The sequence below is a fragment of the Camelus ferus genome, chromosome 20 (genome assembly GCF_009834535.1).
Source record: "Camelus ferus isolate YT-003-E chromosome 20, BCGSAC_Cfer_1.0, whole genome shotgun sequence".
In the NCBI taxonomy this organism is placed as follows: domain Eukaryota; kingdom Metazoa; phylum Chordata; class Mammalia; order Artiodactyla; family Camelidae; genus Camelus; species Camelus ferus.
In genome coordinates this window covers 7,063,728-7,083,426 of record NC_045715.1, presented here as the reverse complement: position 1 = coordinate 7,083,426, position 19,699 = coordinate 7,063,728, and the positions used below count along the sequence as shown (strand labels likewise).

The following is a 19,699-nucleotide window of genomic DNA, read 5'->3' as shown; positions in this document are numbered from 1 at the left end:
AGTCCCAACAGTACTGAATTCTGGAAATTTCTGACCGCTTACGAAATTAATTTGGAGACATCGCACTACTTCAGATTGTTCTTATATTTTGTTGGCACTTTTCAGATCTCAAACTTTTCTAACTCACACTATTCACATTCACATAAAATGAAGCCATAATGAATAAGCCATGCCAATGAGAGCTGAATTCTTAGCCAACATACTGTAATTGCTTAAAAAGCAGTTTCGCCTCTCATAGCAATGATTTGTGACCATCCAATGCAATAAAAATTCAACACGCATCTTCTACAAGCAAGCAGTATATTTACTGATATCTAAGAAGTATAACTTACATGAATTCCACTGAAACACACACAAAACAGTCTATGGTATGTCCATAAAGCTGGGAAACACAGGTGAATATACATAATGCCATGAAGGACATTTTCAAAGTATAAAATACACACACAACCACACGCTCACGCACACGCGCGCACTTCCAGACTTTATCATACCTGGAATCCGATTAAGTGTCACCCAGAAATGCTCATCAGGAGAGTAGGTATCCTTCGACCAGTCAAGCAAATCGATGGCCCGCTGGTCTTGCAGAACAAAATTAGCAAATTCTCTCGTAAGGGCGACATAGGCAGAGCCAAAGTAAACGGTGAGATTATGGGGAGGAGGCATTTTCCTTATCCAAGTCCACAGCATGAAGGAAAGCAAACGGTATCTCTGCTCCAAGTACACATATTTGGTCCTTCTGCGAATATGAGGAGGAGGCAGCACCCCTGGGGTGATGTTTTTCCCTTTGAAGCCTTTCAGGTGCTGAACGATTTCCCTGTTGGTTTTCAGGGGGAAATCCTGCCCGCAGGTGTTGATGGCGTACTTCCATGGCACTTCGGAACCTACGAGGTCTTCCAGGCAGTTCAGGTCAGCCTGAAGCCTGGAAACTCCTGCGTAGACCACAGACTCCCTCTTGGAAGCCAGAAAGGCATTTCCGAAGCAGCTCAGTAGTCTTCCCACCGCATCTTTGAAGGCAGAGGCAGCTTTCTCATCCACGTGAACACAGTAGACATTTTGAGGCATGTAAACAGCCCTGAAGAGCCTCTCAAATGTATCAAAGTCTTTGTGAATGACCATGACATAGGCCAGAGGGAACTCGGCTTCGTCTTTGGACAGAGGTTTCGTTATGTAGTGATTCTGGATCAAGTATTGCTGGCAACTTCGGTTTCTCAGGCGTATGTTTTCATTCAAGATTTTCTTTCCTGTTACAATCATGTCACAGCCTTCAGCAAGCACTGAAGAGTTGGAGATTTTCCCCACTGGCAGGTATGTTGGCAGCTCCAAGTGGTTGGTATAGAGGAGCAGAAGAGTTGTAGAAATGGCCACAAGCCCTACGACAAATACCTTCAGGTTCATTTTTCTTACTATTTCTTCTGCGTTGGTCACTGGCTGGACTTCATACCATCGCTGAAGTCAGTTTGCAGGTCCATCCCCAGACTGTTGGGGGCGCAAATTTCATTTGTTATTTTGAACAAGAAGGGGAATTTGGCCACTCATTGAAAGGACAGGGGCCCAGCCGCAAGTCTGAAGTTCTCTTACAGTGGAGGGATTGAGTGGCTCCGAGAACCTGAGCCCCTGGGGCCAACGGAGCAAGAGCTGAGCGCTGTTGGGTGTCTTCATCCAGGTCAACCTCCAGTTGAGATCCTGGGAAACCTGCGGCAGCCGCTGACTCAGGGTGGTCCCTCCGGGTGGGGAGGGAGCAGGATGCGTCAGTCTTACAGCCCTTTTATGTCAGGGGGATGCCATCACCATCGCCGGTGTCACCGTTTGACCACAAGAGACGGTGTATTTCTTCAACTTGGGGAAGTCTCAGTTGTCAGGTGGCAGGTCACCACTGACACTGACTGACGTTGACCGCACTCAGAATTGTTCAATAGCAGTGTTTCTCTTTACCTAAGGATAAAAATCAAGAATTCAGAGAGATGCAGGATTGGAAGGAATCTTGCAGATTATTCAGACCAACTCACTCAATTCACAAATGGAGCCCCCCCTATAATGAGAAAGAATATGAAAATGAATATATGTGTGTACATGTATGACTGAAGCATTATGCTGTACACTAGAAACTGACACACTGTCAACTGAATATACTTCAATTAAAAACAAACAAACAAACAAATGGAGCGCCCTGAAAATGAACGGCCACTGATCTTCTGGCCCCCTCTTGGCTCCCTTTTCTCACTGACAACCTGGGAGAACCTGGGAGGTGAGCTCTGACATTACGCTCATTTTGGACAAGAGAAAATTGAAGCCCACGTGTGCACTGACTTGCCTGAGCGTCAGTAATGAGTTCATGGTAGCATCAGGCCTTGAACCTAAAAAGATTTCTACCTGGAACAGTGTCTCCCCTCACCTTTTGTTGGTGAATTCCCCCCATCCATCAGGTCCCCGTGTGGCACCACTTCCCTGGTGTCCCTTCCCTGCCCTCTCAAGTCTGGGTCAGGAGTCCTTCCACCTGTCCTACCAGGACTTGTGCAAACTCTAGTCGCTTGTGTGTTTGCCCCACCACTAGCGCACGGAGGATCGTTTCTGTCTACCGATCACTGTGTTTTGTGATCATCACTGAGTTAAGTCCAGTCACTCTTCTTGCCTCTACACCAGGGTCTGGCATGACTACAGTGGCGTCAGAGGTGAGGGTCAATTCAGCCTGCCATGTGTTTTTGTTCAGCCTCTGAGCTAAGAATTGTTGTACAATTTTTTTGTTTTGTTTTGTTTTTGTTTCTTTTTGTTAGTGGAGGTACTGGGATTTGAACCCAGGACCTTGTGCATGCTAAGCACGTGCTCTACCACTGAGCCATACCCCATTCTCCCCTAATTGTTGTACATTTTAAAAGTGCTGAAAGAAAACTCAAAGAAGAAAAATATTTCGTGGCATGCGAAATTCAAATTTCAGTGTCTGTAAAGACTACCACTGGAACCCAGTGATTTGTTTAATATTATCCATTGCAACTGCAGAGCCGACCGGTTGTAACAGAAACCATCTGGCCACCCAAGACTCGTATTTTATTCTTTGGCTCTTGATAGGAAAGATTTCCTGATCCCTCCCCAATAATTACTGATGTCTCTGCAAGCCATGTATTCCCCCCACACCAAGATGACTATTGTGGGCTTGATACAGGTTTACAACTTTGTCCTTTATTTTCTAGATTTCCTCATGAATGCTAGGATGACATCCCACTTGGTACAGAGCATGGGCTTCAGAGAGACACGTGGGCAGATTAGGATCCTGGTTTTGCCGGTTTCTAGCTATGTGACCTTGGGCAAGTGCCTTTACCTTTCTGTTTCAGTTTTGTCACTTGTCATGTAGAGATCAGACCAGTAAGACTGTGTTGCGGATGAATATGGGTTAATAAGTAGAATGCACTTGGTGCAGACTCTGACACACAGAAAATAGTCTTAAATGTTAGCTTTTACTGTTATCTGCACCTGGCACGTTTCGAGTCTCACCTGCACCGGTAGTGAGTTGGAAATTCGTAGCACTGCACTTTGCCTGACTTCATTGTGCTCCAAATTTTGGCAAAATGTGGTGCTGCCACATAGTGGTTCTGTACAGCATAGCCTGACGCAGTTAATCTTGTGGATGACAGGAAGGGAGAATTTTTGTGCCATTATAGCATTTTATTCCTGCCAGACTGGGAGTAACTTGGAAGAAGGAACATGTCTTCGAAGACATAAGGAGGCATTCTCCACGTGGCATTTGAGCAGAGCTGAAAAGGCTCCTCTCTCAAGGTCTCAATACCACCAGCCAACCAGGGTCTCCACAAGAACATTTAAAATGTCTCATAAGGAAGCAAATTGTTCGAGTTATTCAAGAAAAATGATGAAGTGGTAACTACTATGTGTCTCGTTAAGCCATTGGAAACAATGACATTCAACAGAGGTTTTGAAAAAATGGGATGAGAGACAGATTAGATTAGATGTTCCTAAACAGGGTTGGGAACGTGGGGTACTCCTGGGGGTCCTTCGGGATGTTCTGGCAGGGACGGCTGAGCAGCCCAGAGGGAATATGAAGGCAGCAAGATGCTCCAGGGGTTATGTGCCATCTCATAGTATTCATTTTCAGAACTGGGTGTCAGTCTTTTTTTTTTTCCGTTCTTTTTTTCTTGAAGGATAGTCAGTTTACAGTGTTGTATCATTTCTGGTGTACAGCATAATGTTTTAGTCATACATATAAGTACATATATTTGTTTTTATATTCTTTTTCATATAAGTTACTGCAATATGTTGAATACAGTTCCCTGTGCTCTACAGTAGAAACTTGTTGTTTATCTAGTTTATAGATAGTAGTCAGTATCTGCAAATCTCAACGTCCTAATTTATCCCTTCCCACCCCCTTTCCCTTCTGGTAGCCGTAAGTTTGTTTTCTATGTCTGTGAGTCTCTTTGTGTTTTGTATACAAGTTCATTTGTGTCTTTTTTTTAGATTCCACATATTAATGATATCATATGACATTTTTCTTTCTCTTTCTGGGTTACTTCACTTAGAATAATCATCTCCAGGTCCATCCATGTTGCTGCAAATGGCATTATTTTGTTCTTTTTTTAATTGCTCTGTAGTATTCCATTGTATGTATGTGTGTGTGTGTATCTACCTATCTACCTACCTATCTATCTCTCTCTCTCTCTCTCTCTCTCTCTCTCACAACTTCTTTATGCAGTCATTTGTTGATGGACATTTAGGTTGTCTCCATGTCTTGGCTATTGTAAAGATAACAGTCTTAAAAATCAAAATTTCCCCAATGTCCTGTGCACACTCACATCAAAATTAAATAGTTTCATATGAATCCTTTTCATGTACTTTGAGTGTCAAATTTTTAATTCTCACTTTTTTTCTCCTGGGAAAGTTAAATGATCACATAAGAGAACAGGAAAGAAGCTGAGAGGCCCTCTCATCAGGTGCTGTCATTTTACAGGGCAAGACGCCACTCAGAGAAGGAAAGTCACACAGCTGGGAGCGGCATCTGGTCCAGCACAATAAGCTGCTTCCAAAAATGTTTCCTTCCTCTCAGAAGGGATTTCAGAAAGCAACATTTACAAGTGCTTCTCTAAGCCTGACTCACCAGTCAACTGAAGGATAAATTAGACCGGGATGAGGCTATCTTAACTTCGTGAGATTTGGTCTTAAATTCAGATTCTACCCTCGGAAACCTGAGCTAAAGATAATATTTGTGCTTCACACAGAGGCTGATAACATATTTGCACTTTGAAGCCTGGGGTGATAACACTTACTCAGGCTAGTCTTAGCAGGATTATGTACATATATCTAAAGCAAAACAAAGATAACGTTGGAAACTTTGTGACCAAAACCGACAGGTATTTTCAAAACTCTTGTTAAGGGCATCTAATTTCTTTCTTTCTTTCTTTCACCTTATTTTATTTATTTCTTTTAAATATTTGGGGGGGTAATTAGGTTTATTTATTTTATTATTATTATTATTAATTTTAATGGAGATACTGGGGATTGAACTTAGGACCACGGGCATGCTAAGCACACACTCTATCACTGAGCACACCCTCCCCGCCAGGGGCATCTAATTCTAATAACATTTGTATTTATGAATACCCTCTAAATCCTTAGTTATCTTCTACAAGTAGATTATTTCTCATAAAAGCAAGAGTTAAGCCAGTACATCCCCGTATTTCCAAGCACAAATTCAGTGCCTCCTCTAAGAAGTCCTCCCCCGCTACCCCCCTACCCCTGTCCTTCTGTGTTTGACATATTCTTGCATTTCTGCCAAATTGGCTGAAATGGAAGAGTAGCTTTTAATTAGGGGCACATACTGACACAGGAAAACTGAACACAGAATCCTCTTCTGGCCCCAATTTAATCCCGAGACCTGAAACCCAGACAATGTGACTTCTACCCCCAGTCCCTGGCACTGAAGACTTGCTGTAGGATTTTGTTTCTGCTATGGCATACGAACACGAACACATAAAATCACCATCTTGACCATCTTCCAGTGTCCAGTACAGCAGTGTTAACTAGATGCATGTTGTCCAACAGAGCGCCAGAACTTTTTCATCTTGCATCTCTAAACTTCTTGACCCGTTCAACAACTTCCATAACCGCCTCCCCCCCAGCCCCTGGTAACCACATTCTACGTTTTCCTCCTACGAGTTGAACTACTTCGGATTCCTCAAACACGTGAAACGATGCAGTATTTCTCCTTCTGGGACTGATTTATTTCACGAAGTGTGATGTCGCATGCACTGAGCTGACAGCCTAGTGCTGGCTAGCTACTTCCCAGGAAATCTCTTGGTAAAACAGTTAAAAATAGCAGTTTGGGTTTGTAGAGTATTTTCACATCAATTTTTTCATTATCATTTAAAGCAGGGCCTCTCAGCCTCGGCACTACTGACGTTTGGACCGGATAATTCTTTGCTGCGGGGGCCTGTCCTGTGCCTTGTGGGGTGTTTGCAGCATCCCTGGCCTCTACTCACTAGATTCCAGCAACATCCCTTCCCCCAAGTAGTGACAACCAATGATGTCTCTAGACGCTGCCAGATGTCCCCCGTGGGCCAACCTTGGGCCAATAAGCTAACTTCTAAGAGCAGTAAAACGAAGCTAACACTACGAACTTTACGAGGTTTGTATAATAACTAGTAATTAATGTATGAATTAATTTCTGGCACCAGGAGGCACTCAATACATGAGTTATTGTTTAATAATATTAGTATATAAAAGGTATAAAATTGATTAATTAGATATTGATTATGACTCATTAATGTGACATTGGACAATACAGATTCACTAAGATGGGAAATGTAACAGTTTAATTCTGAATCTGGTTTTCACCTCTAATTTGCTGTGTGAAGTTGGCAAAATCACAGAGTCAGTCTCAAGCTCATCAGTCGTTCAGGAGAATTCAGTCACCCTGCCCTCTGTACTTTGCAAGGTTACAGCAAGATTAACATTATGTAATAAAAGAAAGGTACTTGCAAGTGTAAACTCATTCCAAGTGCAACCATTGTCATTATGATATGAATCTGTATTCATATGTATTATTATGTATTATGATACAAATTGCTGTAATTCACATGTCATACATTTGAAACGTACACTCCAGTGGCTTTGACTGTCTTCACTAGGCTGTGCAACCTTCACTGCTGTCTGCTTCCATCAGATTTTTATTGTCCCAAAGAAACCATATACCCATTAGTGGTCACTGCCTTAACCCTCTCCACTTCCCAGACCCAGGCAACCACTAATGTCCTTTCTGATTCTATAAATTTTCCTATTCTGTACCTTTTGTATAAATGGAGTATGATATAAATTTTAATGTGCAAATCATTTGGTAATCCTTCACACCAAAATATTTAGCTCTATTTGTTGAGTGGTTTCTCTATAGCAAGGATTGAGCTTGGGATACAGGAATGAGACACAGACTTGTTTCTTGCCACACAGAGACACACAGGCACACAGACACACACACACCTCACACATACACAGAAGAAAAGACTGGAAGTACACACCAGAAGGTTAACTGTGGTTATCTCTGTGTTATAAGATTACAAATTATTTTTGTTACTTTCTTTCCACTCCAGAGTGTGCGTTGGTTTTATTCATGGGGGAAATATTTTGTCTAGTCTCATTTCTAAGAGCTAAGTACTGGAATTCAGAAATGTCTAGTGGAAGCCACACTCGGACATCCTGAGGAAGGACAGTGTTTCAAAGTTACTGGAGATTTGAAATTCCCAAGAGAAATACCCAGAGACTTCCCAGTGTCATATGCCAACGAAAAGAAACAGTATGTTATATTTTTATCAGGTTCTTTTTCTGGGTCCTGGATAATTTGATTCAGTTGAATGAAATTGAGAGATTAAGCAGGAAGAAATTAAATGCTGTCCTTCTTTCTGCATATCCTTTCCAGAGCCAGGAAAGATTGGTGGCAGGAAGAAGCAGTAATTTCCCCCAGTTCCTCCTTTGCCCTCTGATCTTGACTCTGACCTCCTGGCTCCTGCGTGAGGAGGCACACAGGTCATCACCCCATTGAATATCCTGCCTGAGCCAGATGCTTTGAAAGTAGAACTGTCAATTGATGAATTCAAACAGTGCTCAAGATTGAAGTTTTACTGTGTTTTTCATTGCCTTAAATTTCAAGTTTAAATGTCTACACATTATTGATCAACTTTTATTACAGAGACGTAAGAACTACTCATCTCTCCCCCTCAAAGACTGATCATTCTAACCAGCACATTAAGGATTCTTAGGAGAAGGGTATAGCTCAGTGGTAGAGTGCGGGTTTAACATGCACAAAGTCCTGGGTTCAATCCCCAGTACCTCCACTAAAAATAAATAAATAAATACATACATAAATAAACCTAATTACCTCCCCCTCAAAATTTTTTAAAAAATTAAAGAAAAAAAGGATTCTTAGATGCTAGGCTGTAAAGAAACCAGTTAGCTTTATTAAATCTGGTATTGTCTAAACTCATTTTTTCAGCACTTTTCTTATACCTCATTTACTTAAAAATTTTTTAGTTTTTTTATTGAAGTATAGTCAGTTACAATGTGTCAATTTCTGGTGTACAGCATAATGTTTCAGTCATACATATACATACATATATTTGTTTTCATATTCTTTTTCATCTAGCTCCCTGGGCCATACAGATGAAATCTGTTTTCAATCTATTTTATATTAGCAGTTAATATTTGCAAATCTCGAACTCCCAATTCATCCCTTCCCTTCTCGGCTTGCTCCCGGTAACCATAAGTTTATCTATGAGTCTGTTCGTTTTGTAGATAAATTCATTAGTGTCTTCTTTTTTTGCTTAGATTCCACATGACATGAGTCATATCATATGGTGTTTTTTTTCTTTCTCTTTCTGGCTTAGTTCACTTCGAATGACAATCTCCAGATCCATCCACGTTGCTGCAAATGGCGTTGTTTTATTCTTTTTTTATTGCTGAGTACTTTTCAGCACTTTATTCTTTGTTTTATTATGGCAATACACATATCATTTAGATGCACAATTTAGTGGCCTGTGTAGCACAAAGGGCAGAGGTCACATGGGTGTGGATGTGCGTGTGTGCGCACGTGTTTACGCAAGCACATTTGTGTCCTCACGCACTCACACGCCTTCTTCTTCACTCAGAGTAACAAAAAAAGATATGTTTTTTTCAAAGTCAGGCATTTAAACTAGACCAAGTATTTCCATGTTGATTTGGAGAAAATTTTCATTTTTAAATGTATGCACTTCTGCATCATTCAAATTTCTTTTTTTCTTTTAAACAGTTTTTTATTGAGTTATAGTCATTTTACAATGTTGTGTCAAATTCCAGTGTGGAGCACAATTTTTCAATTATACATGAACATACATATATTCATTGTCACATCTTTTTTCGCTGTGAGCTATCACAAGATCTTGTATATATTTCCCTGTGCTATCAAATTTCTTATAATGAGCAAATGCTTTTGAAATATTAGGAGGTTTTAAAAAGAGATAAAATGCTATTAAAATATAAATATGCTAAGAGAAGTGTAAAAGAGTAGATGATAGGTCTAAGCTTTGGGAGAAACAACTACAGACAATATTTGGCCCGGGCTGAAATTGGGTATCAAAATATATTATACATCAAATATATATATATGTCAAAATAGACAAGTATGTCAACATTTTTCAACTGTATGTGTGTGGACAGTTTATTGCATCTCAGTGATACCTCAATAATACTGACTGGGAATATGACAGAAAAAAAAAGGGATATAGTCATCCATATGATTAAATAGCAAAACGATGCACGTTGTGTTTTCCTCCCGATGCCCAGGCTATGAGCGTACTGAACGATATGGAATATTTGCAAATGTGCCAAACATTGTCCTATGACCTTTACATACAGTAAATCATTTCAAACCCATACCAACACACATGAACTTATTAACAGAACAGAAACAGACTCACAGGCATAGGAAACAGTCTCATGGTTACTAAAGGGGACAAGCGGGGGGAGGAATAAATTAGGAGTTTGGGATTTAATTTTGTATCTAAAATAGAAAAATAAAAGCCTCCTATCAACCCCACAGGAGGTAATATTATCTCCCATTTTGCCCAAGAAAAAGCAGAGGCACTGAGAGATGAGGTAGCTGGCCCAAGGTCACACGGCTTGAAGCAGAAGAACCAGGTCTCAAAAGACGGCCGTGCAGAGCCAGCACCCATGCTCCTGGCAGCTACGCTATGTCGTTTTCTCTTTGAAGGAAGGCACCTCACTTTTACTGAGTATCCACCACTTTCCCATTGTGCTCAGTCCTTCTGAGTTCATGGTGCAACTTAATTCTCACAATTACTCAAGAAGATATTATCATCCCAATTTTTTCAGATGAAATAGCTTATTAAACTCAGACAGAGTCCCACAGTGATTTCGTGTGTTTGTTTTTTGGGGGAGTCATTATGAATGAACCCAGGACCTCCTGCACGCTAGGCACACACTCTACCACTGAGCTATGCCCTCTCCCCGCCCCACGGTGACTTTATGCGTGAGCACAAACTGCGTTTCGTCTGCCTCACCATCCATGTCTCGTTCAGCAGTCTAGTTCCTGTTCTCCTCTATGTCCCATGGCTCCAGTTTCACCCCTAAATCAGCTACAAGATGACAGACATTCTTCCTCACCCAGTATAAAGAAATGGCAAATGATAAACAGGATAGGATGCAGCAGAGTGATCTCCGGTTCTTGAAAAAAAAACCCAAATCTAACTCACGGTTGAAAAATAGCAGATGGAAAGAGGAAAGTCGCCAGAGAAATCTGGCGAATGTCACCTTGATCAAGTGATCCAAGTTCACAGCTCAGTGACCTCATGTAGATGTCAGAGACCCCCGGATAAGGTGTGAGGAGAAGTGGTGATCTTCCCCGCAAAGCCATCACCACATTACGATCTTGAGAAAAAAGATCAGACAAACCCAAACTGAGGGCCATTCTAGAAAACACCTGGCCAGTCCTCAGAACCATCAAGGTCATGGAAAACAAGGCAAGAGAGGAGCTGTCATACGGAGGTGACTAAGAAGATGACAGGACAGCTAGGTGAACGAGGACTCATGAGTGGATCCTGGAACAAAACAGGACATTAACGGAAAAATGGATGAAATCCAAACAAAGTCTGGAGTTTATTAGTAATGCATCAATGTTAATACCTTAGCTCTGACAAGTGCACCACAAAGGTAATATGAGAAGATAACAAAAACTAATGGTAGGTATATAGGATCTCTCTGTAATATCTTTGCAAATTTTCCATAAATTCAGAATTATTCCAAAATAAAATGTATACAAAAAAATCTACTTCACAGCTCTTACTCAGGCAAATGCAGAGCTTGGACCGTTATTGTGCAGAAAGAAACACTTAAGGGCGCCGGGGAGGCAGCCTGGCTTTCAGACCATCCCAGCGTTGCCATTGGAGTGTCCGGTCCTGCAGCCACGTCTCCAGCACGAGTTCTGAGTCCCTACAGCGCCAACCGGCTTATGTCGAACACTCTGTTAGGGGAGCTTAAACATTGACAGCTTTAACCTGTCCGCTAAGTGGGAAACTGACCTCAGGTCTTCTGTGTCCATAAAGAGAATTAGGGTAAGTGATTTTTTCATTAGTTGTGGCATCCATTGATAATCCAAGCTGATAACATTCCAGAAAAGTTTGGGATGAAGCGCACACACGCGTGCGTGCACACGCACACACACACACACACACCCTTTATAGGTTTATCTCGGGGCAAACTCCCTCCTTTATCGTCCCTTCCTTGGTAACTCTTCCCCTGGGCATTAGTGGTACAGTCTCAGAGTTTTCCAGAACCACATTGGGACTGGTTATGGAGTGAAAAGCCATTATTCATCAAAGCGGAGACAAACTGGTCGTGGGAAGCCCTGGAGCCGCCACGGGATCGCAATCTTCTCGAGGATGAAATCTCGATGAGCAATTCTAATTAGCTAACTAAACAGATTTCGCCTCCATCGCTGAGATGTTCAACTTGACCCGGGAGCATTCGGACCCTGGTCCCCTGCCACTGCGGGGATGGAGGGGCCTCCCTCTGCTGGTGTCTGAGAGCCCCGTGGGAGTTCGGGGTGTACATTCCCAAAGTGCACACTACCCCCAGCTCCCCACATCTGTTCTCTAGAACTGGCAATCGTCTCCTTGTGGTGCAAGTGAAGTTACCGGGCAGGATGCTGGAGCAAGTTCGATCTTGCCTCTGTGGAAACCTTGCTTGGAGGAAAAATGTGGTCATTGACATTTCTCTCCCTTAAAATCACCGAGAGACTGTCTCCCACCTCCTCGGTCTGGGCGAGGCTACCACGGGTCCTGGCTCACCCTCTCTCCTCGAATCAAAACCAGTGTCTTGGGAAAGAAGGGTCACCAAAGGTTTTTAAAGGCTCTCTGTTGTCTTGATTTCTGGAAGCATTTATTTTCCATAAATGTCAGATCAAAAAGGAGCCCTGCTGAGACTTGCAATGATGAAGGAAAGGACTGAGGCTGACTCTGAACCCATTCAGGGCCTCAGCTGAGCCTCTCAAGGGCTGGAAAGCTTTGAGGCTGCCAAGTTGACTACTGGAAAAAATGGGTAGTCAGAGGGCAGTGCCCCTTCTCGTAAAGGGGGCAAAAAACTGATGTCAAGGATACAGCCTCCCTCGCAGCCCAGTGAGTGCCTGGCAGGAAAGACAGCGAAGGCATCACCGTTCCCTGAATCAGAGTAGGAAACTGGAGAATCCTACTCGGATTTGTGCTCTCTTTGTACAAATTTCTGACATTTTATTTCGTTTGGGTCTTGCTTCGAGGGCGATCTTGAAAGGAAAGTAATAGACGAGTCACTTCCTGGAGGGTGAATGTGTGGGACAGTTAGGAACAAGCCCTTCCCCTGCGCTTCACTGACGGTGGGGAGACAGCACGCAGGTGGTGTGTACGTGGTACAGGTCTGTTTGGATTTGTATTACTTATTTGCATTAGCGCCCAGAAGAGCCATTCGCACTGCTACCTACAGTCAGTGCCCAGGTGCTGTGGTCCCTTAGAGCACAGGCCAGGGATGCGCGCCTTGGTTTCTCATTCCCTGCTGCAGGACTTGGTCAGAGCTGGGCAGCAGGGAACAGAGACCAGGGTTTCAATCCCATCTTAAATTGTTATTTATGTATTTACTTATTTATTTAGGGGTGGGGAAGGTAATTCGGCTTATTTATCTATTTATTTTTTAACACTTTTTTTCTTTTTTTGGAGGGGAGGTCATTAGTTCTATTTATTTATTTATTGTTAGTTTTGTTTTTTTTTTAATGGAGGTCCTGGGGATTGAACCCAGGACCTTGTGCATGCTAAGCACGCACTCCACCTCTGAGCTGTACCCTCCCCTACCCCCCAGAACAAATTAGTATCTTTGAGTTTTCATTTACTCTGTGTATCAGTCAGGGTTCTAGGGAAGCAGAAGCAGTAGACCTCTCTCTCTCCTCTTTGTCTCTCTCTACAGATATCAAGAGATTGATTAATTGATTTGAAGGAGTTGGCTCACGTCATTGTGGGGACTGACAGGTCTGTAATCTGTAGGGCAAACTGTCAGAAGATTCAGCTGATCATTGATAGGAGATTCAAGCAAGAGTTGAATTCCAGTCTTAGGTCAATTCCCCCAGGGCAGCAGGTGGGAAACTTAGCAGGGTTTCTATGCCGCGGTATTGGGGCAGAATTGCTTCTTCTGGAAACCTGTCTTTGCTCTTAAGGCCTTCAACTGATTGGATGCAGCCCACCCACAATATGAAGGGTAATCTCCATTAAGCAGTCATTTGATTTAATTACATCAGTAGCTGATCACATCTGTAAAGACTTCTAGAGCAACGTCTAAACTGGGTTTCACTGAATAACTGGACACCATAGCCTAGGCCACGCTGGCACTTGAAAATAACCATTACACTCTGCAAAGGGTGAAGAGTAATCTTTACTTTTTCAGAGGGTCCTTGTAAGAATTGAAGAATTACATGTAAAGCCCTCACTGTGTCCTGCACATACTGGATGTCGGAAAAGCGATAAATACAATTATTATCATTATCTCTAACTTAAATGGTTTTAAATAAGAAGTTAGCCTAAGGCAGCCTAATTGTCTGATCTTTCAGACAATTCTGGTGAGAATTCTGACACTGCCTTCTGAGGTGTGGCCTTGGGCAAGACGTTCTTTCCCCCTTGAGCTTCAGCCTTTTCTTCTGGAAAACAGGGATTCAATGACCATCCTGCAAGGCTGCTGGAGGTTTGAAAGATCGCACAGAAGGTCATGGTACAGAGTGCCTGACACAGCTGTCAGGTGGTTGTGATTCGTAACATTATGATCATGGGACTTTTGAGCACCTGCAACTCCTGGGCCAAAGCCCGTGTTGGATGCATTTCAGGACAGCCACACAGTGAGTATGGGTCACGAGCAGCTCTGAGGGGCTCATAGGAAAAATAAAAACGGTACAGCAGGAGGTGACACATAGACCTCGCCACCTGCTGAGTCCGAGTCTAAGTGCCTTATCAGTGTGAACACACGTCCTCTTTGCAACATTGCTATGAACTAGATGTTAAGTGACATGCTGGGGTCACATGGTGGCAGAGGCGGCGGGGCTGTGGTTCAAACCCAGGCACACTGGCTACGGTGTCCACTCTCCTCACCACTGTTCTGTACTAAGCACCAAGCGGGAAATCGTAGGTCCAGGAAATCAGAACTCATATCCCGTGGTCTCTCGGAATTATTTTTCTGGAGTCCTTTAAAAGCTTTAGGGAAACATGTTTGTCTGATTTCCAAAATCGTTCATTCATTTACCCATTTGCTCATTTCACAAGGGCACATGGCAAGCCCAGAGCCCTGTCTTAGGAAGTGTCTCCAGTACAGCCAGGTGAACAAAGCAGAGGGCATTGGGTAAGTAACAGCCGAAGGGGCGGGCGTGCACAGAAGAGCCTTAAAAGAACTCAGAGCAGTGGGAAGCCCAGGGGCTGGGGACGTGCCCACAAGAAACTTTGGGCTGTTGGGTCTAGAAAGATGGAACAGAAATAGGAACTTACACAAATGTCCCGCCCTTCTGATAAACCCAGAGACTGAACTCCCGGCGGATGGACAAACACTGGGGAGCTGGGGCTCTGTGCCCACCTCAGCCAGGCTTGCCCTGGGAGCGTGCAGCTGCCTTCTCTTCCTGTCACAGGTGTCCGCAGGTAAACAGCAACCCACGCTGACTATGGGCTTCATTAAACGAGTCCGAACTTACAGAGAGAGCGTCCTTCCTGCACGCGCCACTAGAGGGCAGCACTCCGCCTGTCCGCGGAGCCGCTCCTGACGCCCCCCCGCCCGCCCCGCGCCGGCCTCGCGCCTGCGGCGCTGTGGCGAGCTGGCTGAGAGTGTAGGTTTTGAGGACAAAAAAAAAAAAAAAAAAAAAAAAAGAGGTTTCAAATTCTTGCTCTTTTATGTCTTCACTGTGATCTCGGGCAAGGGGTACACCCTCTCTCAGTCTTAGTTCCGTCACTTCTCAGAGAAGGACCGTGATGGATTAAATTGTGTTCCCCCTCAAATTCATACGTTGCAGCCCTCACTCCCAGTGTGGCTGTATTTGAAGACGGGACCTCTAAAGAGATAACGAAGGCGAAATGAGGTCATAAGGATGTGGCTCTAACCAGTATGACTGGTTTCCTTAAAAGAAGAGCAAGAGACACCGAGAGTGTGCGTGCACAGGGGAAAAGGCACCAGGAACCAGTCCTGCTGCCGCCTGGATCTTGGACTTCATGCCTCCAACACGCTGAGAAGTACATTTCTCTGGCTGGGGCCACGCAGTCGGGGGTCACAGCAGCTCAAGCAGACCAAGGCAAGGACCAAAACAGTGCCGACCTCCCTAAGCCGTCATGGGAATGCATGCCGCTGTGCAATCAGAGCAGAGCCGGGCACAGAGGAAGCCCTGGACAAATGCTTCTCCCCATCACCACCCCCACCCCCAGCATCAGCATCACCACCAGGATGTGCTCCCTCCCAGGGCACAGTCAGTGCTGGTTCCTCCCAGGGCACAGTCAGTGCTGGTTCCTCCCAGGGAAGAGGTGTCCGTCAGGAGCCGTATCTGGTCACACGCATCTTCCACCGTTCCCATCAATAAAAAACCATCGTTCACAAAACTTTTCCAACATTTCATTCCCTTTCCAGGAGACACCCTGTGACTGCTGCTGTCTGACTCCAGGCAGCATCGTGCCATTTACAGACCCTGCCCTCTGGCCGGTGGCTGGAGGAATCCTCTGTATACATTTGTCTGACTCAGCAAAGAGCAAAGCTCTCCACCTCATTAACACATCGCGTAGCAGAGGCTTCATGCCTTGGCAGGGTCCTTTCGGGAGAACAGAAGCAACATGAGACCACGACTTGGACACTGACTCAGGAAGCCGGGACACAGCAGGAAGCAAGGTGGGACACCTCCGCCAGGCATGTGCAGACCCCTCGTTCTGAGATCAAGCACTGGGGGGGGGGGTGTCAGCAAAGGGGTCACCGAGCCTGAGACTGGGCAAAGAAAGATCCAGAATATTCTAATCTTTTTTTTAAAGAGGGAGATTCCACATGGCTGACTAATACAGTCCTCAGAGGACTCCTGTAGGAATTAAACTTGAGGAAGAACTTGCAGCCCAGCTCCTGGTACATCTAAGGACTCAATGAGTATCTGTGACCCTCCTTTCCCCTCCTTCTGAGGACAACAGAGGGAAAAATGCACAGAGGAATCTTCTCCTTTGTAAAAAACTTCATGGTATTGCCTTTCATAGAAATCCACCCCATAAAACACAAATATCAGAGACAATGAAAAGGGCCAAACCCAGAGAAACAGATTTATAACCAACACGGAAGCTACAACAGAAACACCGCACCCGTGCAGCTTGACTTAGGAAGGGGTGCGACACTGACGGGCAAGTTTGGGCCAGCAGATAAACAGAGATCACACCGCTGCACGGGTTTCTGCGACATCTGGGGATTCAGCAGCCCACACGAGATGAACAGATCACCCACAACAGACCCAGCAGGACTGAGCGCCTTCAGGGAACAGGGAGGAAGGCGCGTGCTGCAGCCGGCCCTGCTGCGTGGTATCGCCATGGCTAAAGGAAAGAAGGAAGGAAGGAAAAGGAAAGCTTCCACGATGGAAGAAAGCTCCTGGGGTAAGAACCTGCCTGGGTTCTTTTGAGACTTAGACCCCTTTAAGAATTGGGGAAAGCAGCGAGCCCTGTCTTAAAAAACACACAAAGTGAAACAAGTTGAGGGTTTGGTGGACCCCTCCAGGCCCATCCCTGGAGGCCCAGGACCCTGTTATTCCGTCAACAAAACAGAAATGGTGACCATGTGACAGGATAGAGGCGCCAGCCAGCGCGTCAGTGGCAGTCATATTGCAATATATACGTGTACCAAATCCCCATGTTGTGCACCTGAAACGTACACAATGTTGCATATCAAATACATTACAGTGAAAAAAAACAAGACCTCTGCTTGATAGTGATTTTAAGTCCCATAAGTCAGATTCTAAGTATTTTTTAATAAAATAAAATAAAAAAGCAAACATAAACATCGGACCCTCTCCCTTGAGAGAATGGGGCATAGAAATTGTATCACGTGAAACGAATACTATTACCCTGTTTTGCCCCAAACATGTTGGGCCCCCACAGGGGCAGATGAGTGGTAGATGGGGTTTAGTCTGAGCGTGCAAGGAGAGGGCTCAGGGCAGGGGCTGCTCCCCAGGAGCACTTGGGTCCCCCACGTGGGGCTCACTGCTATCATCTCCTCAGACTCTGTTCTCTCCTACTCTGCTTAGTCGTTTTCTGCCCACGAAAACAAGGGTGATGTGCAGTTTGCACACAGCAGTTGGCATGTTGGGCAGGCTGCCGTTGCATTTTTGTCCACTAGAACCAGGGACCTTTCTAAGCATGAGGTCATCAAGGTTTATGGTTACACAGAGATCAGCCTTGCTGGGAGCCATACACCACATGGTTGCAAGTCCCGGAAGGAACTAGCGTTCCCAAATTCCTTGAAGTGAACGTAGCCTAGAAAGTAGGAGTCAAAACACTGGAGTCAAGGGGGGTGGGTATAGTTTGGTGGTAGAGCACATGCTTAGTAGGCGTGAGGTCCTGGGTTCAATCCCCAGTATCACCACTGAGGGGGAAAAAAATACAGCAACAAAAATAACTGGAGTCAAAACTGAAGCAACAGTTAATGGACTCTAGTAAATGTCCACTTAGTCATTAACTAGAGTCTGCTTAGCCCTTAACCATCGGTCCAGGTCACCGTCATGTCTTATGACCAGTATGCCCCCCAGAGCAATGCCACTCAGCTTGGCAGGCTGCCAGTGGATCTTAGGTCCCAAAAGCTGGGCTGGTCTCGGCAAACACGGCTTCCCCCTTCCAGACGGAAGGTATGATCATGCTAAAAGATAGTATGTATCTCTTGTTCTGAGCCTCATTTGGGGTCTTAATACCAAGTTGGATTTCCCTCACCTGGCCAGAAAAGGAAGCGCAGGGTGATCGACAAGCGTCCCCAGCCTTCTGGGGCACCATGCAAAGGTCCTGTCTCAACTTCATCCCATTCAGATGGCAAAACTGAGCCATGTCATGGAGATGGCTAGTAAATGGAAGGGAAGCGGGGCGACGAGTGGCAGCACACAGTGGGAGCGACTGTGGTTCACAGTGACCTGCGGTACAGACACACCCAGCAGCTTTGGCCACTGAAGAAGGAACCGATGACCCTGCCTGGAGGACCCTGCAGATGGCACCAGCTTCCTCACCCCCACCCCAGGTATTCCTGCTCACTGACGCCAGCCACCTGCGTCCCTCCCCACTCCCTCCCCCATCACTGTCCTCCACTGCTGGGCGCCATGGGTCCCAGCGGCCACGGTCGCATGTGCTGACAGCCGGGGCCCCCACTGATCTCAGTGCACCTGCGATCGGTCCCGGCCCTTGCTGCTTGCTCCGGCCTTCACCGCCACCTGTGTGTCTGCGCCAGCTTCTGCTGCTACTCGGCACCTGCGCCTGGCCTCTGCAGCTGAGTGGGTGCACGCAGCAGCTCCAGCCACCGTCACTGCCTGCCCTGGTTCCCGGCCGCTGGACCTGGAGGGAACCACTGAGGACCCCAGCAGTCATCGTAGCCACTGCAGATTCCCCATGGCACTTCCCAAGGACCACGCAGTTGTCGGTGCTGGGGACCCCAGCAGCCTGAGCTGCAGAGACATTACACTGCACCCCCCATCACCCCCCAGATGCCTTGGCCTCTGCATTTGCCTCTGCACCACGAGACCAGGGGTCACAGCACACACCAGTGTATCCCCAACTGTACGTGTAAGTCTTCCCTTATTGAAGTCAGTCCATAATGTCTGGAAGAGGTGACTGATTCTGAAATGTGCAGACAGCTATGCAAGGATACAGGCATCATGAAGAATCAGGGGAGCGAGACTCCACCAAAGGAAGACAGCAAGCTCCAGTCACTGGCCCCAAAGAGACGGAGATCCAGGAATTACCTTACAAAGAATTCAAAATAATTGTCGACAGACACTCAGAGAGCTACAAGAGAACACAGATAAACAAAGAGAACAATATCAGAAAACAACCCAAGAACAAAACGAGAAGTTCAGCAAAAAGAAAACATAAAGTAGAACCAAACAGGACATTTGCCCAGAAGTGGCCAAGACGGCAGAGTAGGAAGCCCTCTGTGAGCTCACCTCCCCGCACGG

General features: G+C 45.2%; 1 protein-coding gene across 2 annotated transcripts in view; it reads right to left on the bottom strand.

Moving 5' to 3' along the window:
* GCNT2 (glucosaminyl (N-acetyl) transferase 2 (I blood group)) overlaps nt 1-19,699 on the bottom strand; it is an 82,020-nt gene that overhangs the window by 53,990 nt on the left and 8,331 nt on the right. For both annotated transcript variants that reach the window (XM_032462484.1, XM_032462485.1), the window contains exon 2: nt 495-1,935. In XM_032462484.1, the coding sequence (XP_032318375.1) occupies nt 495-1,398 (904 nt within the window). In that variant the 5' untranslated portion in view covers nt 1,399-1,935. The remainder of the gene's footprint in view (nt 1-494; nt 1,936-19,699) is intronic.